This window comes from Cetorhinus maximus, chromosome 11 (assembly GCF_964194155.1).
Source record: "Cetorhinus maximus chromosome 11, sCetMax3.hap1.1, whole genome shotgun sequence".
NCBI classification, from domain to species: domain Eukaryota; kingdom Metazoa; phylum Chordata; class Chondrichthyes; order Lamniformes; family Cetorhinidae; genus Cetorhinus; species Cetorhinus maximus.
In genome coordinates, this window is record NC_135889.1 from 107,932,705 (window position 1) to 107,957,169 (window position 24,465).

The following is a 24,465-nucleotide window of genomic DNA, read 5'->3' on the forward strand; positions in this document are numbered from 1 at the left end:
AGAAAAGACCCTAAGCTAGATACAGGAGCTGACGGCATCCATGGGCTGCATCTTCCAGTCGGCAAGCGGGGGGGCGGGGCCCACTCACCGACGCGGGGTGATGTCGGACGGGCGTCCTGACGTCACCCTGCGTCATTTACATTCTCAGGTCGGCGGCCTAGTAAGGCCATTAAAAAAGTAATTGAAATCATTAATGGACCAGCCTGTCCAACCTTAAGGCTGGCGGGCAGGCCGGGAGCCCTGGCGTGCTTCTGAAAAAACATGAAAGCTAATCCACGGGCGGGATGAGGTTTTATGAGAGATTTTAAAATTTCAGAATATTTTAAAATATAAGTTATGGACATGTCCCAGCTCATGTGACAGTGTCACATGAGGGGACATAGCAGCGAAATTTTTTTCTCATCTTTATTTAATGTTTCAAACCTGAGCCGATCTCCCCGAGGCAGCAATTTGCCTCAGGGAGACATGTGCACTCTTCCGCACACACGCGAGAAAGAGCACACTCCAGGCTCAGGGAATCCCCCCCGTCCACACAGGGATAGCGCTTCCTGGCGGGCGTCACCCTGGGCGGGCCTTAATTGGCCCACCTGTGTAAAATGGCAGCGCACCCCCAATCAGGGGGCGCCAATCGGGAACCTGCCCACCCACTTGCTCCAGCACATCCCCCCCCCGCCCCCCTCCACCAAAGGGGGGAAAATGTTGCCCCATGTCCCAAAACACTGAGCAGAGAAAGATGGCGTTTCCAGACTGAAAATATGGAAAAGGACGTTAAAGAAAGATGAGTCAGGTTCAGTATTCCAACCTCAATTCTCCAATATGGGGCCCTTGCACCTAGGAAGAATCATGTAAATTAACTGCGAAATAACTAGAAATGAAGAGCTCCCTTAAATCAGTCATATCTTCCTCTACATTTGCAAACCTCTCTCCCTCTCTATCTTAGTTACTCTTTGTAACTAAGGGTGAATCATTTTTCCTTCTTTGGGTGGAATCGTCCCAGGTTTGCACTAAATCTGGTAGCGGGTGGGAAAAAAGACATATTACCTGCCGGCCACAAAGACAGGTTTTTGCGCCATATTGTCCTGTTCCCAGGCCTCATTAATAATGCAATCCCGAGAAACATGCCAGATCGCTGGCAGGGTGGCCTCAGGTTTGCCCACCCTGCCGTCACCTCAGGCCTTAAGTAATCTGGGCGCCATATGTAAAGGGCGCCCCGCACAGAGCTAGCACTCTCTAAGGGATTGGAAGCTGCTGGAAAGTCATGACTGCTAAAGGGAGGAAACATGCTGCTCTCAAATTTAGTGATGCCGCCCTCGGGAGCCAACTGGACGTAGTGGTGGGCGCTGTGAAGTCCTCTACCCACCCGCTCCCTCCATTCTGGGTGAAGACCAGCAAGCGAGGTCATGAATCCAGCATGGGAGGTGGTGGCGGCGGTGGGCAGCACCAATGCCCTGCAAAAGAGGCCAGCCACCCAGTGCCAAAAGAGGATGAATGATCTCCTCCATTCCACCAGGGTAAGTCACTCTTCTCATCACTCTCAACTCACACACTCACAAATACATTACACATCCACAGGAATCTCACTCACTGCCAGCTCAAGGGACATCACCTTCACTCTCACACACATCTTCATCTGCCCTGCAGATTGTGTCCTCATCCCATTCATAGCACCACTCGCCATCCGCACATGCCGGGAATCCTTCTCATCTGGTCAGGCTGGAGTCCTGATTACACTCTCTCCATCTGTGTTCATGCAGGACAAGCTGGCACACAACAAAAGGGAGAGGTCTCGTAGACTGGTGGAGGAATGTCCAACATCAAGGTCCTCACAGAAATTTAAAATAAAGCCATCCAGCTGGCCGCCGATGATCTGGACCATTCCTGTGCTGATGGTGAGGTCAGCGGTGCTCAACCAAGTGAGGATCCAGCAGTGCAACATCCACTAGACAATCATGCTGTGAATGAGTTCCCCTGTTCCAGAGTACCCTGCCATGCTTTCGCAGGCACATCTGGGAAGCAGCTGGGGAGGGGTCCACAACCCAGGTCCTTGACTCAGGCCCCAAAGACACCTCGGAAGAGGAACCTGATGACACTCTCATTGAAGACCCATCACAACGTTCACCCACATCGTCCACCAGCACCTTGGTGGTACTTAATTCTAAGGTAGCCTCGGGGTCACAATCTGGTGAGCACATCGCACTGTCTGATCCACAGCAGGTAGAGACATGGACTTCCCAGGTTTCCAGTGCTTGGAGGACTGCTGGAGGCCAGAAATCTGCTGAGTCTGACTCACAAGGTGAGCCTTTGGACTCAGTCATACCTCAGTTGCTGAGGCTGCAGAGGCAAGCTCGGGAACATCAGGAAGGGATGTCTGCTGCTCTCCTCAGATTGTAAGCCACAATGGTGGAGTCCATTTGCCTTCAGTCTGAGGTGATAGCGCTATCATGCCAACGCACTGAGATGAACACTGGCAGGATGGCAGCTGCCATGAGGACCTTGGTCCAGGACATCGGTCCTGCACTGCTGCGTGGGCCGAGCTCCGTCCCTGACGCCATAGTTAGCCTCCAACAGTGTCACTGCGAGAGGGGTGCAGGGCAACTCAATCTTACTCCAGTTTTCTCTTCTCCTCAAGGAGTCAGCCAGGGGCCCTTGGGCACCCATAGCGGGGAGGATCAGCAGGTGCGCACCCTGGGGCCATCCACCCAGGTGACTCCAGGAATGTCCAGCCCATCCAAATCCCCTCTTCCTGTGACCCCATCAACTCCAGGGGTCCCTCCAGGCCTCGGCCCTCCAGATTACTCCCGCCAAGATCATCACAGACAGGGCGTAGCAGTCAGCAGGCTGCCTTTACCTCCACTGTGGATGTCGGGGGAGCACCAAGACGTAGTGGCAGGGTTAGGAAGGTTAAGAAGATGTGGCTGCACAGCCTGGGCACAGGTATTAATTACCTGTACATAATGTTCATTATTGTAAATAAACTCCCAAGAACATCTTCTTACCTAAAGCATCAGATGTATTTGAAGTTTCACAGCTGTGTCCCCATAATATGATAAAAGCAAAATACTGTGGATGCTGAAAATGAAATAAAAAAGAAAATGCTGCAAAAGCTCAGCAGGTCTGACAGCATCTGTGGCGAGAGAAACAGAGTTAACGTTCTGAGTCCACACGGCTCTAGTCGTGATGACTTGAAACGTTAACTCTGTTTCCCTCTCCACAGATGCTGTCAGGCCTGCTGAGTTTTTCCAGCATTTTCTGTCTCCATGATATGACCCTGATCACAGAGCACAAGCAAGCAGCCCTTGGCCAGGCAGGAGTGAGACATTGACAGAGGCAATATGAAGATTTATGAAGTATCCTCACTTCATGTCGTCATGATCCTCCTGGAACCTAACGACTATTCGGGCCTCCACTGCGTCTCCATGACATGAGTCTGAGAACTGAGGGTATGTGCGCTGCCATCAGCCACACAGGAGTCAAACGTTCACAGATGCAAGGTGAGGATACCAGGACTGTCCTCACTGCATCTCATCATCATCCATGAATCTTGCAGCAATGAGGGCCTCCCGAGTGCACCTGCCTCGTCTGGCCAGTGCGATGGCCTCATCGCTGGCGTCCTCGCCTTCAAGCACCTCATCATCGTCATCCCCTACGACATCCTCCTCATCGGAGGAGACGTGCAGCTCTCCTATCTCCACCTCAACCGGGTCCTCCCCATGGTTGCGGCACCAAGTTGTGGAGCGCGCAGCAAGTGACGGTGATGCACGACACCCTCTGGGGACTGTACTGCAGTGCTCCACAGGACCTATCGAGGCACTGGAACCTCATTTTCAAAGTGCCTATCATTTACTCCACCAAAGTCCGGGTTGCGTTATATCGTCGCTCTGCTGCAGTCTGAGGCTGCCACACGGGCGACATCAGCCATGTCCTCTGTGGGTAGTCCATGTCCCCAAGGAGCCAACCCTGCAGCCTCTCTGGACCCCGAAAAATGTCAGGGATCTGAGACCTGCTGAGGATGTGGGAGTTGTGGACACTCCCTGGGAATCGTGCGCAGACCTATAGGATGTGTTTGTGGTGGTCACACACCAGCTGAACATTCAGTGACTGAAAGCCATTGCAGTTGATGTAGTCGACAGCTTGTTGCCATGGAGATCTAAGCACCACTTGAGTGCAGTCAATAGCACCCTGCGCCTGTGGAAAACCTGAGATCTGTGCAAATCCCAGCGCTCTTGTTTCCTGGCTTTCCTGATCCCAGGCAAAAAGCACAAAGTTCTGTGCCTTCACGAAGAAGGCGTCTGTGACCTCCTGGATGCACTTGTTCATGGAGGTTTCTGAGATCCAGTGCGGGTCACCTGTGAAGCCCTGGAAGGAGCCACTGGTGTAAAAATTGAGCGCCGCAGTCACTTTCACAGCTCCATCTCCCTCTCCATCTCCCTGTGGCACCAAATCCTATAGCAGGTGGCAGATGTGACCAGCCAGTTCCCTAGATATGCACAGTCTTCAGTGACACTGGTACTCAGTCATCTGCAGGAATGATAGGCGGCGTCTATAGACACTGGGTCCAGTGAGGCACCTACGAGCAAGGGTTCTCAGTTGCCTGTGTAGCAGGCCCTGCCACCCCTTCATCATGAGGGAGGTGCTCCTCTCTTTGCCAAGCCAGGTGACTCCACCGCTCTCTTCTTTTTCTTCTCTGGTCTCTGTAAGCCATGAGGCATACCGCTAAATCACCAGGCTCCATGTCCCTGATGTTGTCCTCCTGCAAGATCAAAGACAGAGATGCGTGGGTTAGCATATGTGTACTAAGAACCTCTCTTGGTTAAGTCTGAAGGCCCCCTCACGCATGTACAGTCAGTTCTGTCCACCACTTGGATGGCCAGTGCACTCATTGGCTGTCCGAAACCCCACCCACCTTCGCCCCACTCCATTTGACCAATTGGCGGTAGCTTTGCCCTTGGGCTGCATGCTGTGCTCTCAGCTCAGGCACAGGCATTCTCCTAACCTGCACTGCAAGGCTGCACTGTTAGCTTGAACCATAATGGATACCAGTCCAAACCTGAATAAAAACATTGCAAGAAACTGTGAGCACCTGTGAGGGACCTCCAGTGACTGCGCCATGGCCACCTCTCGCAAGGGGATTGTACAACTTGTCCAGTCGGCCAATTGTTTTGCTGCCTGCTAAAACGCACATTAACTTGCAGTCTGCACCCGAGGGGTGAAAACTTCAGGAGCGTTTGGTGGCACTTTCATGCTTTTGGTTTGCTTGAGTGGGCGGAAAAGCTTCCGAGGCCTGACTGCCAGCGTGTCGATGGAGCTGCTGCTGAACGGTCTCAGCTGCAGAAGAATGCTCACTTTGAGCAAACTTCTCCAAGTGCGTGGCTGCTTCCCTCACTGCCCCCTCCCCCCAACACCCGTCCCCTGCCACCCCACCCCTGGCATGTGCTTGTGTACTTCCTTCAGTCTGTGCTGCCTTGCCCCCCCCACCGAAACCCCCCATCCTTGCCCCAGCACTGCACTGAAAGCCAGCCAGGAAAAAGCGACTTGCTTATGACCCCCCCCAATGAATGCACAGCGCCTCTTCCTTTATGTCCCACGGGTGATGCTCGCGAGTGCTGTGCAAGGTTGTGCGCACTCACCTCCGAGTTCACCTTGAAATTCAGGTCGCCAGGTGCACTCCTTTTAAAGGCGGTCATCAAGCACACTATTCTGAAGTCCCGCTGATGTGAGCTGTAAATTTGACTCGGGGGGCGATTCCAGTGAGCAGGGCTTATAACGAGATGCTAAAGTATTGAAATTAGATTCCCGACATGTGGTGGCGGGAAACACGGCCCACCACGGACAGGTGGAGTGGTCGATCACAGGCAGGTTTCACAACAGCGTAAAACCAATTTTTGTCCTTCTCGCCACATTGACATCCCCCCCCACCCCCCACCCCCCCCCTCCCGCCATGACGCCCGATGCCAACGGGGCTGGAAAATTCCGGCCTTCAGCTTCCCCACTTCCACACACACACACAGGGCTTAGGCATAATTTTGACTTTGACCGATAGCTTAAAATGGGTGACTTCAATTCAGCTGGTGATATCAATTCAGCTGTACGTTGTATGTTAAAGCCAATGGAAATGAAACTCAGAAGGAATGCAGAACGAGTGGCTGAATCAATATTGCCCGTTATATACAATTGCCCAGTCCACACTACTCCCTTTGTCTCTTCCTATTTGCCACACATAAATAAGTAAAAATTAATCAGCTATTTAGGGAATGGCAGACGGGTTTAAAATTGGTAAATTAAAGATAGTGCAATTGTAGGGGTTTTATCAAGACAGCTAATCAATTTTTAGGATACTTCGTGAACACAAGCTCAATCGGAACTAAAGCATATTATTGTGACGTTGTGCAGCTCATTTGTGAAGTTATATTTAGAATAATACATGAATACCTGAGTGCCCTATTTTCAAACGGGCATTGATATATACGGAGCACCAGGATCACTCCAAATCTTTGTAACAGATTTACTTCAGAGCAAAGCAAATAGAGAGGGACATGATCCAGGTCTTTAACATGATGGGAAACATGGATAAGGTAGATCGAAGGCCAGTATTGACTCGAGGCAACTGGGCTTGAGCAATAAATGCAGCCTTGCCAACATTGCCCATGACAACATCATGACAACTGATGTTAACAAGAAACTATTTAAAACTATCTTAGACTCTGATGCATGAGAGGAGCAAGCTAGATCAGAATTTAGAAGCTTTATGCCCCTCAAAGCATTCATGAACTGTTCCAAGACGTAGCAATTTAAATTTATGCCAATTCGCTTAATTGGCTCCATGGATCATTTGTCTGCTGGTGCTTGGCTAGAATGGGTCTTCCAACCAGATTGAGTGCTAACTCCACCATATAAAATGAAGGTCAGGTTATTTGCATACCCACTGGCATCGGGTGAATGTAACTTACATGGAATCGGGTAAGGAGAGGGGAAAGGGTACTTGGAAATTTCCAGTGCAGTATTTAAATAGACAGGAATGGCTGAAAATTTCAACAAAAGGACAGGGGTTGTGCAGTTAAGTAGTGACGAGTTTGCAAACCTCGGTTGATTGGTACACATAGCTGTAATAGAGGGCTCATGTGAGATTTTAAAGTGAAGGTTGCAGAAAAAGGCATGCAAAGAAGGGTACAGGGAAGGATGTGAAGAAGAGTACAAAATTTTAATCAGGCAAACCTTTAGAAACTGTTGGATGAAATAGAGAGAGGGAGAGAATGGCTGCTGAGTATCCACGGAGGAAATCTGAAAGAGCCATGGAGAAGGAAGTGATAGTGGCACGGCGTGCTAGCTCTCTCACCTTAACAGCTTCACCAGTGCCAGCTGAGGCCAGTTAACATGGCAGAGCAGTCACTGTCCATTCTTCATCTTCGACACCAACACATTGTTCACCCACTGAAATCAAAGCTGCACAAGTCAACCTTCAGATTGCGCTGTGCTTCAGGTGTTCATTAGCTCTGTATCTAACAAAATGTGTTGTAAAATCCCCTGATATGAATTATTGGAGTGAATTCCTTCCTCCACTTCAACAGCATGGCTACCAACACATTTATTACATTATCTATCTCATGATTACTGGGAAACACCTTCAAATGCTCATTTGAAGCTCATTCACTCAGCCCTGAAAGGCAGGGAAACAAAGGACCTACGACAACGTAGAGCTGCCCCACATCATCCTATGAGAAACAGGCCATAATGTTACTGGGGAGGCATTCCACTCTTGCTCTAGGAGATGGTGAGATCGGTGGGACAGTGCAGGTTGCAAAACAAACCAATAGCCATGGCATCGTTGTGAAGGAGCAGACAGCCAAATGCTTCCTCACCCTTATCTCTCTTTTTCATCTCAAGACGTCATGCTCACTCATTCTTTTCCTATCCTCCTCTCCTTCAGATGCATCACACAGTGGTAGAGGATAAGCAAGGTGAGGAAAAAGGAACATAAAAACATCAGAAATAGGAGCAGACGTAGACTGGGTGGCCCCTCCAGCCTGCTTCACCATTCAATACGATCATGACTGATCAACTCCACTTTCCTACCTTCTCCTCCACATATCCCCTGATTCGCTGAGAGATCAAAAATCAGTATATCTCAGCCTTAACTATATTCAATGATGGCATATCCACAAACATTTGAGGTAGAGGGTTCCAAAGGTTCACAACCCTTTGAGTGAAGACATTTCTCCTCATCTCAGTGATCTCCCCCTTATCCTGAGACTGTGCCCCCATGTTCTAGGTTTTTTTAGCCAGAGGAAACAACCTCTCAATCTACCCTGTCAATCCCCTTCAGAATCTTATATGTTTCAATGAGGTCACATCTCATTCTTCTAAACTCCAGAGAATATAGACCCAATTTATTCAGCCTTTCATCATAGGGCAAGCCTTTCATTCCAGGAACCAATTTAGTGAACCTTCGCTGTACCACCTTCATTGTGACTATATCCTTCCTTGAATATGGAGACCAAAACTGCACACAGTATTCGAGGCACGGCCTTACCAAAGCCCTGCACAATTATAGCTAAACCTCTTTATTTCTGTACTCCAATCCCCTTGGAATAAAGGCCAACATGCCATTTTCCCTCCTAATTGCCTGCTGTGCCTGCACACTAATTTTCTCTGTTCCTTGTATTAGCACACCCAAGTCTCTTTGAACATCAACATTTAGCAGTTTCACAATATTCTGCTTTTCATTCTTACGACCAAAGTGAATAACCTCACACTTCCCCACATTATATTCCACCAGCCATGTTGTTGCCCACTCACTTTAGTTGTCTATATCTCTTTGCAGCCTCTCTCTGTCCTCCACCCAGCCATTTTCCCTGGCCCCCTGCCCAACCTGCACCTCCACCCCCATTTCCTCGGGGCAAGAAAATTCAGCCCCAGGTGCCTGAAGGGGGAAAGATAGGGAAAACAACCTTGCATTTATATAGTGCCTTTCATGAGCTCATGATGCCCCAAAGCACTTTACAGCCAATGAATTATTTTTGAAGCGTAGTCACTGTTGTAAAGTAGGACAATTAGTAGAAAGTTTATCATGCAAGGCATGATCGGAGTGTAGACTGTTTTACCTCAAGTGGGGACTGAAGATACAGCCTAATGTGAGTGCTGCTCAGGTCCAGTGTGTGGCTGACCTTGCTGGGTAACATGAGCACAGCTCATATGAATAATACCACATGTGGTAGAACTTTCAGCGCTGGATTTTAGGGCATTAGACACCAGTGAAGAGCCAAGAATCCAGAGTGGGGAGACTGGTACTGGATATGGGGGCATGAGGGCACAAGACACAGGCTCTAGGCTGATACAGAGGGGACACAGGACAGAGATGACATGTTTTATTCAGGCCTCCCCTTTGGTGTCTATTCCAAGGGGCGGGCTGTTCGGGAGCGGGCGGGGGCAGAGCCGATCGCCACCCGTGATTGGCTGCGCGCTGGCATTTTACGCGGGCAGGCCAATTAAGGCCCACCCTTACGTGACCGGTAGCGACCTGTGCGGGTGGGGGGAGGAGGGAGAGTCAGGGCCTGCACTCTTTCACGCATGTGTGTGAAAGAGCACAGCAATCTCCCTGAGGCAAGGAGCTGCCTCAGGGAGATTATTTTTTAAATAGTTCTATTATCTACTTAAAGTAAAAAATTATTTAAACCTGTCCCCTCATGTGAGAGTGTCACATGAGCTGGGACATGTTTGTGAAGTTTGCTAAATTTATTTAATTATTTTATTAAACCTTCAGGAAACCTCATCCCGCCCGTGGATGAGGTTTCCTGAAAAACGCGAAGGCCGCTTGGGCTCTTCACCTGCCCACCAACCTTAAGGGTGGACGGGCAGCGTTGTTAATAAGTTAAATTACTTTTTTATTGGCCTTAATAGGCCGTTGACAGTTCGGCAGGCGCGCAGCCACCTCCAGCGTGTGCCCGCCAAACGAAATATCGAAATGATACGCGACGACGTTGGGACACAAGCCCGACGTCATCGCGCGTCATTTTACGTGTCGGGCCCACCCCCGCATGCCAACAGCAATATTCTGCCCCAGGTATGAAATGTGTGGCTGGAGTGTGCGTGCTCCAGCTGTATTGTGAAATAACCGTTTAGCTTAAATATTTTCAGGGACAGGTGGCTCGTAACATTTTGATCTGAAAGTCGGAAAATTGTATTGTGTGAAATTAGCTTCCTGAAAGGATCCTAAATTCAGTAAAACAAAAGGGCAAACGGTCTCTTTCTGAACTAAAATTTATAGGCTCTCATATCTATGAAGGCCTGGATGCAATGGAGAATTTTGTGTCACTAAATATTTATCAATCCGGCATCACTTTTTTTTTTGCTCCATCATTCTGATTAACTTTCCATCATGGAAAGGCTTCTGAATTTAAATAAACTGGGAAACCTTAATAACATTTACACACACACACACACACACACGCTATACAGCCAACTAATGTTCCAGTTTCCAATTGTCCACATTACATTATGCAAAGGGAGCAGACTGCAACTCCTTATAATAAAGATGAAAATGCCATCAGATTATCCGCCCCCCCCAGTTGTCTCTTTCATTGAGGTTCTGCACAGGAACAAGCAGCAATCTTTAGAGTGTAGCTGAAAAACTTGGTACTCACCAGATCTTTGTGGTTTTTGTTGCTAAAATCAAAAACGGACACAGTGGATCTGAACTGATTCAGGATCTCATTGTGACGAGCCATATCTGTGGCAAGGACACACCTAAAGAAAGATAAAACTGACGTCAGTTCAAGGACCTGCAGCCTCCTCATCAATGTCCATTGGTGCCAGTTTTCTGAAGGCAGCAAGGAACCTTGTCCGCCAGCAACATCAGATGAGCTGCTTGTGGATTTCTGATGTGTGATGGGAGCAGGCAATGTTTCTCCACTGTCAACCCACGTACACAGCAAATTACCCATTGTGCTAAAAGTTGGTTTCTCGTTTAAATACTTCTATAGAGACTGACAGGAGTTACTAACCATTTGCTTGGACTGCTTTTGCACTAAAGCCCTAGGAGGTTTGTCAGACAGATTCCCCCCTTTTTAAGCAGTAATGTTTCTTATCTAAATTGGAAGCATTTTAGCTGCTTTTGTGCGGCCTTACATTGAGCTTTGCAGCATCTCTGTAATCTCTGCTACTCAGGAAAGGTTACTGATCACTGCTATCAATCAGTATTCACTCTGAAGTTATTAGAAAACCAAATTTGTTGACAGCACAATAAACAGCAGAGAGAGAATGAAGCAAAATGTCTAGATTAGTCTGCAATTGGGCCGACACACCACCAATCAAATTCCAACTAACAAAGTTAAGGACTAGGATGAAAAATGGGGAACAAAAGCATGCAGCTGAATGACAGACTTTGAAAGGACCTGGAAATAATAATGTCATCAGTGTTCAGCTGAAGTGATGGAGCAATTGTAAAATGTAATAGAATGATGAGATGGAGATGTATTGAGGATCGGCACACAGCGTGGAGCCTGTAGGGCATGGCAGGGGGTTTGGGGACAGAGGAATCGGGCACATGGCCGCACACACTTAATTTTCAGCATTCCAAATTTCCCAACAAGCAGTTTCAGTGAGTAAAACGAGGCTGCAGCACCTGCCCAGAGGCTGAGGAATTTTCCTTGCCCTGCAGAATGGGGTACAATGGGAATCCTGGCCCTGCGTTGTCCAAGCGAGCCTCTTTTTTGGGATTTTTTTCTTTTTCTGTCAATGCTTTCCTTCAGTATTCCCTGTTGCTGTGGGCCTTTAAATACCACCATGCAAACTAGTATGCATGGAGAAGATGTTTGAAATTAAGGAGTGGAACATTCAGTTTGATCTGTTAGGGGTGTTCGATCCCTCCCAGATGTTCCTTTCAATATTAAGCCCAGCTGATGTTTAACGCCCAGGAGAAAAAGACCAAAATCAATCCCTATTATACCACATCATAAATTATTATAATGTCATCAGTTCCCTGTAGTTTAATTACTCTTCTTTAATTCACCATCACCCAATGTGCATCTTTTACAAGTCCTGCACATTAATATTCTGTCAAAAATACCTGCTGCATAAACACAGCCAATTTTACAGGGATTCAGCACAACAAACTTAATTGACGCTCATTTCAGTAACACTCTGGCGTCAATATTTCCCCTCATTGAATAACCCTGAACTGAGCAACAGTCCATATTACACTCTTGTGCTCTTTACGGTTCACAGGGCTTATTAACCCTTTACCATTTTCTCCCAAGCATAAAATAACTAATTGGTGTAACAAATGTTTCTGCAATCCATAACTTTGCATATACATTCTTAGATAGCACACTACCAACATGCACTGGAATGCAACTAGTGTCTGCCAAGGGAGCTTTTATTAGAAACATGCATTTCAGTTGTGTTCACCTACATTCGGACCAGAAGTGAAATGTCAATCTGCCATTTCCTGTGCAGAGCTCAATTGCCTTGCAAAGGACATATTTGCGCTTGGTGATTGTGAAGCTTCTTGCTCCTTGATTTTAAAATAACATTCTTCACATTCCTCATGTTGCTGTGCTAGATGACAATCCTTGATATCAGCAAAAAAAACGCTAGAGCCACTCAATGATTAAGTTCTGAATAATTCACATGAAGTATTAGAAAGTCATCGCCCAGGGCGAATGGTGGTACTCACTTTATCATTCCTTCCCGAATCCGTTTAAACTGTTCAGTTGTCAAATTTCGGAATATGTTGTTTTCAGACTGTGGGTATCAGGAATAAAACAACATTATACTAAGGGCAAATTATCAATTGTAACCAATGAGAATCTCAGCACTGGCACTGTGAAACAATTATAGGCGAAGCCACTGATTTATAGTCTTCATGAAAAATGGATGGAATCACAGGCTAAGTTTCTCAAAATGCAAGTAAAAATAGATAGATCACGAAATATGATCCCCAAATATGAATTAAAATATATGAAATCGTAGAATATGATTCTCGAAAGGAACAGAAGCAAGCAATACAATCCCCAAAAGGCTAATACAAATCCTGGATAGTGCCATAATTTTATATATTAAAACCGAATTTGACCTATTCAACAGCTATTAACTGGTGCATCTAATTATACATGCATCACCACAGATACCTTTTACATAAATATTTTTCTGGAAAAAAAAAAAAATTGTAGGAAGTATATTTAGAAATAGATACCTAATGGTGTAAAGTTTTTGGTGACCTGCAGGGGAAGCCAAAAATTGGATTAGTTGGCTTTTGCCATGCTTTGTGCCCAATTTTGCATGCCCACTACATACTATGTACATCTCAAACCATAATTTCATGCAAGCAAAAAGATTTAAATTAATACTTTCAAAAGCCAGTTTGAATGGGTGCAAGGGATGATCCATGTCTGATGGGGATATTGGAAGGAAAGGCATAATGTTACTGTGCTATTTTTTAAAAAAATATTATTTATTAAACATTTAATGCCATGTATTATTAGGAAAAGCTTTTGAAAGGATAATTGTTACAAGCTCATAACAGTAATTTTGTTTTTTTAACATCTGTAGAATAGTCAAATATTGCCACTAGAAAGTGAACCGTAACTCTAGCATTTACAGAACTCAGCAGAACAGAATCAAACATTGGAACAGAAGGCTATTCAGAGCCTCAAGCTTGTTCTGCAGTTCAGTTAGACAATGGCTGACCCATACTTCAACTCCGCTGACCCTTACCTCATAAACATCTATTTATCTGTCTTGAAAATTGTAATTGGTCCAGAACCCACACCCTTTTGTGTGACTGAATTCTGGATTTCCATTACTCTTTGCGGGGAAAAAGTGTTTCCTTATCTCCTTCCAAATGGCCGAGTGCTACTTTTAAGATGATGCCCAGCTATGTGGAATTAAAATGATGACACCAACTTTCACTGGAGCTCAGGGAACCACAAGGCATATAGATGCAAGCTACAGGGACCTGTGATGAGTGGCAAGTGGAGGCAAATGTAACGACGGGGTTTTGTTGGATGCTTACCAGGTACTGTATTTCATAGTTGAAGTGCAACTTAGTGAAAGAAACCATGGTGGGAGAGCAGCTGAAACTATACTGACTGCACCTGTCATTATGACATTAGCCAAATTTTAAGGAATTGAAATACCGAATTGTCAGTAATCAAGTACCATTACTCCTACAGGCTTTGGCTCAACAGACTATCTGCAGATCTTTGGCATCTGCTCAAGGATATCTACAACCAACCTATGACCCTAATTACCTATTTGAAATTCTTCTTTAAACTTAGAGGAACCCATCTGCAAGGGGAAAAACAATGTCCTAAAATAAGTATTACATTTCGCTTAATGTGCTTAATAAATGTAAATTAGCTGATTCTAACCAATGACTTTCTCAGCGTTTATTGTCAAATTACCTTTTCCAAGATCTTAAAGGCCACAGAACAATGATGGTTCTCTAGTGGAGAGATGTCATTGTACCTCAATGCCAGTTCTGTGCGAGCATTGATCTGAAGAAAAGTAAACAAGCAGATGCTTGATATCTCACAAAATTTATTAGACCAATAATACCTGGTTGAAAGAGAGAGTGCAATTTGATCAGTAGGGCACATTAATCGCAATTGCAACCTCACAGTGCCAACTTCAGATCTCTAACTTAGAAATTTCAAAAATAACAGTGATACTTGGAGGCACTAAGATTTTGATATAGATCAGTCATAGAAACATAGAAACTAGGAGCAGGAGTAGGCCATTCGGCCATTCGAGCCTGCTCCGCCATTCGTTATGATCATTCCTGATCATCCAACTCAATACCCTGCTCCCGCTTTCTCCCCATACCCTTTGATCCCTTTCGCCCCAAGAGCTGTATCTAACTCCTTCTTGAAAGCATACAATGTTTTGGCCTCCACTACTTTCTGTGGTACCAAATTCCACAGGCTCACCACTCTCTGGGTGAAGAAATTTCTCCTCATCTCAGTCCTAAATGGTCTACCCAATATCCTCAGACTGTGACCCCTGGTTCTGGGCTCCCCCACCATCGGGAACATCCTTCCTGCTCTACCCTGTCTAGTCCTGTTAGAATTTTATAGGTTTATATGAGATCCTCCCTCATTCTTCTGAACTCCAGCGAATTTAATCCTAATTGACTCAATCTCTCCTCATATGTCAGTCCCGCTATCCCAGGAATCAGTTGGGTAAACCTTCACTGCACTCCATCTATAGCAAGTACATCCTTCCTCAGATAAGGAGACCAAAACTGCACATAATATTCCAGGTGTGGTCTCACCAAGGCCCTGTACAATTGCAGCAAGACATCCCTGTTCCTGTACTCGAATCCTCTGGCCATGAAAGCCAACATACCATTTGCCTTCTTTACCGCCTGCTGCACCTGCATGCTTACCTTCAGCGACTGGTGTACAAGGACACCCAGGTCTCGTTGCACATTCCCCTCTCTTAATTTATAGCCATTCAGATAATAATCTGCCTTTCTGTTTTTGCTACCAAAATGGATAACCTCACATTAATCCACATTATACTGCATCTGCCATGCATTTGCCCACTCACTCAGCTTGTCCAAATCACACTGAAGCACTCTGCATCCTCCTCACAGCTCACCCTCCCACCAGTCATTACACATGTTTTTAATTATAAAGTTTTCTGCATGTGTATAAACTAAGTTTCACTATCTTGTGAATTATATGTCCTTATTATTTTGCAACAATATCTTGACAAGTAACAAGTAACACCAATAAGTTATAAAGTCTTGGTGCAATAATTAATAGATGACAAACTTTTAAAATCATACAGCTCCAGTTCTATAGCAAGCAGGTTCAGTACACTAGGCTTAAATGTATTCATAAGTGCTGTGTCTCAATTGCTCAGATATTATCAACCACGTTTTACAATTCTGCTGTAACAAAGGACTTGACCATTGAGATGAGCATTTGGATCAATTTAGATTGAAGATTTAGAGTACATTGATCTAAAATTTGGATTATCCAAATTTAAAGGTCATTTAAAAAAAATTAACGATTAGGGAATATTTCTCTTAAAGACTAGTGTGCATGCACACCAGTACTACAATCTTGCTGTGCAGTATTTTTGCCTGCTTGTGTAGTTGAATGAAGGAGGCAGATTTATTCCACTTTGCTTCAAGGACAATTTGGGTCTTGGCACCCAATTGCAGACCACATCAGCATTGGCAGTAATCAAAACCACTTTTGGGATGCATTATACTTGTCATTTGAGTGCATTAGGAGCGGCATACCGTCTCGGGTCTGCAAGCAACTCAAATCTACAACTGAGAAATCTATTCACCTATACTGCCAGCAAGGTAGATGTACCTTCCTCTTCAGCCTGTCAGAGATTCAGATATCTAATGAACATAAGAGATATTAGACTCACTCTGTGGACTCAAATGGTTAGCATTTTTAGAGCACCAGTAACCTTAATATATACCGTTATGAGACAGTCACTAGACCATGTAAATGAATAGATCAAAGTGCCACATCTGATGACTTTTCTCCTCTTGCTGTGAAGATGTGCCTTTCTCCCAATCTGTGTCTGCACCTCCTGTTTACAATCTCCTCAGTCTACCAGAGGTTATGTATACCTGGTGAGCCCTTCTCTGAATAACATGAAAAGCTAAATTCTAGTGCAGGTGAGAGTTCTGTACAGTTCAGAAGTCCCTCAGCCCATCAAGCAGCATAGGTTTTGAAGCCCTTGGACTAGAGGTCAATCGAATCTCTGCCAGGCCATATGAAATGAGAAATGTTATCATAGAGGTTAGGAGAGCAGGAATCTTCTGATCTTCCAGGAATAATTGATCCTCCTGTGCGAAGATGGTGCCTGGAAAAATATGAAAAGACTAGAAAACAGAGTTTATTTACCTGCCTGGGTCTCATTGTCCAATTGTCAACAATATAGCATGGGGCATTAGGCCAGATTCTAACTAAGCATGGGTACGGCAGCAAAGGCTACAGAATACAAACAGAGCTCTGCAAACACAGGTAATATATTAGATTAAGGCTGTACTTTTACATTAGTTATCACTCCAATTTAACTATTTTGGTGGGATCTAGCTTCCTCAATAAGAAGTTAGTCACTTATTTTGGCATACTGTGAGGATGAAATGTGTGAGCGTGCTTGCAAAAAGGAAAACAGTCCGTGATATGGAAACAATAAAGGAGAACAAATGTTTTAATGGCAGCTTCTGCCTTCTCCCATTATTACTATTAACATAATTAGACAAACAGTAACTGCTCATATAAGTAGCATAAATAAACAGATCTGAATGTAAATTAGTGTTATGTCAACACTTGTCCAATGGATATTGTTACCTGATATGCATTGTTATAGCCTGGATGGTCCAGATCGTGGCATATTGCTGAGGTGAGCATGGTTAGGATATCAATATCGTCCATTTTGTTTTGAAGGTCTGTTAACCAGATCAACCCATACATCTGTACAAAACAAAATAAGATGCACAGTAAATGAAATCTTGTGAAAAGTGTTTAACCATCCTTATGTGTATTCCCCCTTCTGTTAAAAGTAAGGCTGCACTTAACTGGAAGTAGCAAAGGATGCAGCCTTGGAGGCAGTCCATTTCCATATCCAGCAAGACCTGGACAATATCCAAGCTTGGGCTGATAAGTAGCAAGTGACATTCACATCACACCAGTGTCAGACAATGACCATCTCCAACAAAAGAAAATCTAGCCATCACTCCTTGTCATTCAACAGCATTACCATCACTGAATCCCCCACTATCAACATCCTGAGGGTCACCATTCACCAGAAACTGAACTGGACTAGCCATATAAATACTATGGTTACAAGAGCAGGTTGAAAATTGTGCTGCGAGTAACTCAGCTCCTGACTCCCCAAAGCCTGTCCACCATCTACAAGACACAAGTCAGGAGTGTGGTGGAATACTTTCCATTTGCCTGGATGTGTGCAGCTCCAACAGCACTCAGAAGCTCGGCAACATCCAGGAAAAAGCAGCCTGCTGGATTAGCACCCCATCCTACCACCACCAGTGTACGATGTGTACCATATACAAGATGCACGACAGCAACTCGCCAAGCCTCCTTCGAAAGAACCTTCCAAACCCATGACCTCCCCGACCTGGAGACAAGGGCAGCAGATGCATGGGAACACCAACGCATACAAATTCCCCTCCAAGCCATACACCGTCCTGACTTGGAACTATATTGCCATTCTTTCACTGTCACCGTGTCAAAACCCTGGAACTCTTTTCCTAACAGTAGTGGATGAACCTATACCAGATGGACTGCAGTGTTTTAGGAAAGTGGCCCACCACCACCTTTGCAAGAGCAATAAAGGATGGACAACAAATAATGGCCTTGCCAACAACGGCCACATCCCATGAAAGAATAAAAAAAGTTTTAATTTCTTGCAACTGTGCTGTAAACATGTGCTGATTGTGTGGCAAATATCACCTTGCAAAATTCTGTAATATCAGAATTCTTTTTTCAAGAGAGAGTACAGACTGTTTAGATAAGTCTGCCTTGAACAAACCTGGTAAGCATCTGACAACCACAACAATACCAATTAATTATTACAAGTATAAGGGGAGAGAGAGAGATGCCAGTCATTAATGCCACAACGTGTGAAAGTTTTATTATTAAACGTTCACATGTTTTAGAAGCAGGTGGGCACCTCATAAACACATACATTTGGAGTTCTCTAGTGTCATTTTAATTCCAATGTAACACTAATTCCAAAAAGCAGGAATCCTGCTCAGTACTGAACCCACTGGGTGGCTGGACTGTTTGTTTCAGAGGGACACTCAGACCATAGGGATGTATGTGTTTCTGTGCTTTTGGATTACGGAGGGATATTTGTGCTTGGAGATTGGTTGTTTCTGATTTTTTATGCTTACTTACCATGAAAAGCATTCAGAGTTTTGATGAGTTGTCTTTCTTGCTGCTTTGTTTTGGATGGAGGAAGAAGAGCATCAACAGCAACAACTGTGGCAGTAAGAACCAGGAGGAGCAACAGGCAGACTGATCAGCAGACAACAGGTGAGACACTGGTTGGCAGAACTGCCCATAGGAGGCCATACCCAGCACACAAGGTGTACAGGTCAAGAACCACCTTCTTGCGTCCGTCTGAAGAACAGTGCCTCAAGATGCTGGGCGGGATTTTCCGGCCCTGCCCGCCACAGGATTGGCTGGTCCTTCCCAAAGTCAATGGACTTTTGACTGGGCCGTCGAATCTCCCGCGGCGGTTCCCACCATGATGGGGCCGGAAAATCCCAACCGCTGTCTTCTCCAGGCAGCTTACTCAGACCTGTCTCAGCACCACATCACTTTTAGGGAGGCTCTCGGGCAGGTCTCTGCCTACCAGACCAACCGTAAAGTGGGGTGGCTTTTCAAAGGCCGCAGGGGTAGGGCTCGCTTGGGAAAGGGGGAGAGAAGTTACCTGATGCAAAGGAAGAGGCTGCAAGGCATGGGCAGTTCTGGGGAAGGGGTTTAGGGGGGGTCTGCATTTTCCCTGGCTTTTGGGGCCACGTCCTCACCAGAGCAGTCCTGGGCTGCAAGCATTGAGCAGTGTGCGCACAGCTGCAGTTTAAATATGGCGCCCTGCATGAGGAAGCGGCAAGGTAGCGGTGTGGCGGGCAAATCGGAGGCTGCCTGCCAGAGAGACAGCACGTTCCTGTGGCTGTATAATTAACAAGGCGGGAATGGAACGATATGGTGCGAAAACTCGCCATTGAGGCTGGCGGGTAAAATGGCTTTTTTCCCACCCGCTACCCCACTTAGTGCAAATCTGGGGCGATTCTGCCCTTTGCCTCAGGCTCATTCCAGGGTTCTATGGAAAATCTTCTACTCCTTCCAGTCTGCAGTGGACAAGTGCATCAAGCACGTTACAAATACCCCACTTGCCAGGTCCACCTTCCTTTGATGGCAGCTGTCATGATAGGCAGCAGAATTTCCCTTATACACTTCTGAACTCCGCCAACAGGTTCAAATGCAGGTCAGAAACTCACACTGGGGATAACAGTGACTCAATGTGATTTTCGCCAAGAGCAGCCAATTATTTGCCAGAGGGCAGAATTGTCGACAATTTAAGGATGGTGGGTGGGGGCTCGCTAAGCTGGAGGGGCAGCTGCCAACAGCCGCCTTGGACACATTCAGTGTCCATCACAAGGGCAGCAAGGCAGTCATCAGAAAAGGGCAGCCTGCCCTCCTCCTCTGGCCTTCCCTCTACATTGGCCTGCTGTGCAGACCCCCTGCGGTGCCACCTGTAGCTGGCCATGGCGAACAGCCTAAAGGAGGCTGCCAGGCCTCTTTTTAAACAGACTGCCGGGTCGCCAATGGACCCAGCGGTCTGTACACGCCCGCAGCAAACTTCAGACTCCCACTCTCCACAGGAGTTGAAAATGTGCTGGGCGGGCCTTAATTGGCCCACCTGCGCAAAATGGCAGCGTGGCCCACGTCAACACCTGCTCCGCCCACCCGCCAAATAGAAAATTTTGGCCTAGGTGTGGGTATTCTAGGGGCTGGAGGTTAGTCGACGGGGTCCTGTGGTAGGTCAGAGGGTAAGGAGTGTCCAGTGCTGGGGGGTCAGGGTAGTTGTCAGTGCAATTCTTACCCAGGAGTTAGAAGTGGTTTTAATTCTGCTAACTTTTTCTGGGTAACCGTTGTTGTAAGACAGTCAGAACCATCCGAAATTTGTGATTTAAATCGGAGTTTTGGATGATTCCCAGTGCAGGACAATCGCCCAACGGAAGTTTGAACTTCCTGGGCAATCACCGTGCAATCTTTCCGTTGGTACCTTCACGGATTTGGGGGTGGGGTGGGGGAGACCTGGCACATCTTTGGGGAAGGCCCCGGTTACGATGCCACAGAGATTGGAAGTTATATGATCGTGTCTGTGCCGGCCATCAAGCACTTACCTATTCTAATCCCATTTTCCAGCACTTGGCCCATAGCCCTGTATGCTATGGCGTTTCAAGTGCTCATCTCAATACTACTTAAATGTTGTGAGGGTTCCTGCCTCTACCACCCCTCAGGCAGTGTGTTCCAGATTCCAACCATCCTCTGGGTGAAAAAATCTTTCCTCAAATCCCCTTTAAACCTCCTGCCCCTTACCTTAAATCTAAGCCCCCTGGTTATTGATCCCTCTGCTAAGGGGAAAAGCTTCTTCCTATCTATGCCCCTCATAATTTTGTACACCTCAATCAGGTCCCCCCTCAGCCTTCTCTGCTCTAAGGAAAACAATCCTAGCCTATCCAATCTCCCTTAATAGCTGAAACCCTCCAGCCCAGGTAACATCCTGGTGAATCTCCTTTGCACCCTCTCCAATGCAATCATGTTATGTGAATAGATTGGAGCAGCTGGGTTTGCTTTCCTTAGAGCAGGAAAGCTTAGGAGATTTGATAGAGGTGTTTAAAATCATGAAGCATTTGGTGCTCCAGAACTAGCCATATCCTTAGCCAAGCTGTTCCAGTACAGCTACAACACTGGCATCTACCCAACAATGTGGAAAATTGCCCAGGTATGTCCTACCCAAAAAAAGCAGGACAAATCCAATCCAGTCAATTACCGCCCCATCAGCCTCCTCTTGATCATCAGTAAAGTGATGGAATCTGTCATCAACAGTGCTATCAAGCAGCACTCACACAGCAATAACCTGCTCACTTATGTTTAATTAGGTTCCACCAGGGCCACTTAACTCATTACAGCCTTGGTCCAAACATGGACAAAAGAGCTGAACTCATGAGGGGAGATGAGAGTGACTGCATCAAGTCAGCATTTGACAGAGTGAGTCATCGAGGAGCCTTGGCAAAACTGAAGTCAATGGGAATTGGGGGGGAAATTCTCCACTGGTTGGAGCCATACCTAGCACAAAGGAAGATGATTGTGGTTGTTGGAGCTCAGTCACCTCAGTCCCAGGACATTGTTGCAGGAGTTCCTCAGGATAGTGTCTTAGGTCCAGCCATCTTCACTTGCTTCACCGATGACTTTCCTTCCATAATAAGGTCAGAAGTAGGGATGTTCTTGGATGATTGCACAATGTTCAGCACCATTCGCAACTCCTCAGATACTGAAACTGTCCATGCCAATATGCAGCTAGACCTGAACAACATAAGTGGCAAATAATATTTGCGCTACGCAAATGGCACACAACGACCATCTGCAACCATCTGCACCCTATCCATCTCCACTTGACATTCAATGGCATTACCATCTCTGAATCCCCCATAATCAGCATGCTGAGGGGCTGGCATAAGAATTATGAATGCGAGATAAAGAAAAACTTTTTCAGGCAATGAGTGATTAGGATTTGAAATAATTGTCTGAAAGAGTGGCACATACGGATTCAAGAGTAGCCTTCAAAATGCAATTGGATAAATACTTGAAAGATAAAGGTGCAGGGTTTTGGGGAAAGAGCGAGGAATGGGACTAAATCTTCAAAATTCTTCGAAAGGTAAAGCACAGACTCAATGGACCAAATGTCCTCCTTCTGTGCTGTGATATTCTATTATTCTCTGATTCTACAACTCAACTGGTGGCATTAAAGATGAGCTGATCCTGTTCTAATGCAACATCCACACACACATGCAGCTCCAGCAGTGTTCATTGCATAGCAACCAGAAGACAGAACCCTAGCTGATTTTGCCTACCTAACACAGCGGCATACAACTGTAGCACCCTGAACAACACTCCAGATGAGTTATCCAGTGCAAAATGAAGACAAAAGCTGAGACTTCCATGGTCTTCATGGCTTTACTGACACAACTATCAGCAAGGTTGCAGGAGAACCTTGAGAAATAATTTGTAGTTGCTTACAGGAAGTTCTTGGACTATTATTTATTACTAAGGATTAATACACTCTTAAATACAAATTAATGCCTTTCGTACAAAAATCTTATACTTAAAAAATGAACTGTTGAATCTGACCTGCACTGGTCTTTTTTCTTAATGCTCTTGAAATTAGTCAGTGTTGTTAATTAGAAGATATTTGATAGCCTCATGTATTATTAATTTTTAAAATGTAATTTCCTACCAGGTTCATCATTCAGTGGCAAGTTTTATCTCATCTCTTTTAATGATGCTCTTAATTAATGCGGCATTTGCTTTTAACCCAATCTAATCGCTCAGTTTAAATTTAGTGGAGTCATTGGCCCTGATATTAATCTGAAGACGGCCTCCAAGACAGGATCGGTTATTGGGACCTCAGTGTATTTATCAGGTGATAATCCACAGTTGACCAATGGGAGCTGGTGCAGTCAGTATATATTTTATGTCATATTTAAGTCAGGCTGGGGATTTTTAAAAGAATTATAGTTGTTGGGACATCTCTTGATGGCTCAGTGTGTGACCACATTGACATGGAGCTTCTGATAGGGGTGCAGTCGGCCAAATGTGCCAAAAATGCACAGGACACTGCGTCGTTCTTACCAGGTTGAAGTTACGCTCCAGTTTCCATACAATCTCATTAGCCTAAACATAAAGCCTTCCATAAGTCAGCGCAATTGAGTTGTATAATTGACCATACTTGATCTGTGACTAGGACAAGGCAGTGTCCAGCATCACAAAGAGGGTTAGAATTGTTCGGCAATGAGTCATCATTACCTGATTGATTCAATCCTCTTGGTCATATTTTTTAAATGGCTTAATTTGATCTACCCTTGGTATACAAGATCTGTGACCAACAGTTAATTGAAGCCACACAAGTGTGTCCTACTCTGCTGGAATTGACTGATTTAAACTGAATTTAGATTCATTTAGAGTAATTTTCAATTCCTTCTTGGGGTGTATCACTGGCAAGGCCAGCGTTTATTGTCCATCCCTAGTTGCCCTTGAGAAGGTGGTGGTGAGCTGCCTTCTTGAACACCTGCAGTCCATGTGGTGCATGTACATCCACCCTGTTTATTTTTTCTGTAGCAGTTTCATACAGCTGAGGAGCTACTACACCATTTCAGAGGATAATTAAGAGTCAACCACGCTGCTGTGGATCTTGAGTCACATGCAGACCAGACCGGGTAAGAATGGCAATTTTTTTTCCCCTGAAAGGCATTACTGAACCAAATGGGTTTTTACAAAAAAATCAGTAGTTTCATGATCACCGTTTACTAGAATATTATTGTTTATTAATTGAATTTAAATTCCCCCAGTTGCCATGGTGAGATTTAAACTGATGTCAGCTGAAAATTAGCAATTAAGAGTCCAATAACATTACCACTATGCTACCATCCCTCTATTTGCAGAAGTAGCAGTCATTTATAGATTTATTAACTGAATTCAAATTCCACAAGCTGCCATGGTGGGATTTGAACCCATGTTGCAGATCATTAGCCTGGGTCTCTGGATTACTAGTCCACTGACATTACCACCACACCACCATGTGGTTTTGCAGAAGTAGCAGGGGAAACACAACTGGGTCACTCTGTAATTGACTGCTGGTCACTGCAGGTACAGGTTGTCAATGCTAGATTCATGTGACCACAAA

General features: G+C 45.5%; 1 protein-coding gene across 1 annotated transcript in view; it reads right to left on the minus strand.

Moving 5' to 3' along the window:
- Window positions 1-24,465, minus strand: part of LOC144686311 (high affinity cGMP-specific 3',5'-cyclic phosphodiesterase 9A) — a 60,300-nt gene that overhangs the window by 9,654 nt on the left and 26,181 nt on the right. The window contains exons 4-7 of the mRNA XM_078551393.1: window positions 17,322-17,444; window positions 14,400-14,492; window positions 12,671-12,738; window positions 10,638-10,740 (exon numbers count right to left, since the gene is read on the minus strand). Coding sequence (XP_078407519.1) covers window positions 10,638-10,740; window positions 12,671-12,738; window positions 14,400-14,492; window positions 17,322-17,444 — 387 coding nt within the window. The remainder of the gene's footprint in view (window positions 1-10,637; window positions 10,741-12,670; window positions 12,739-14,399; window positions 14,493-17,321; window positions 17,445-24,465) is intronic.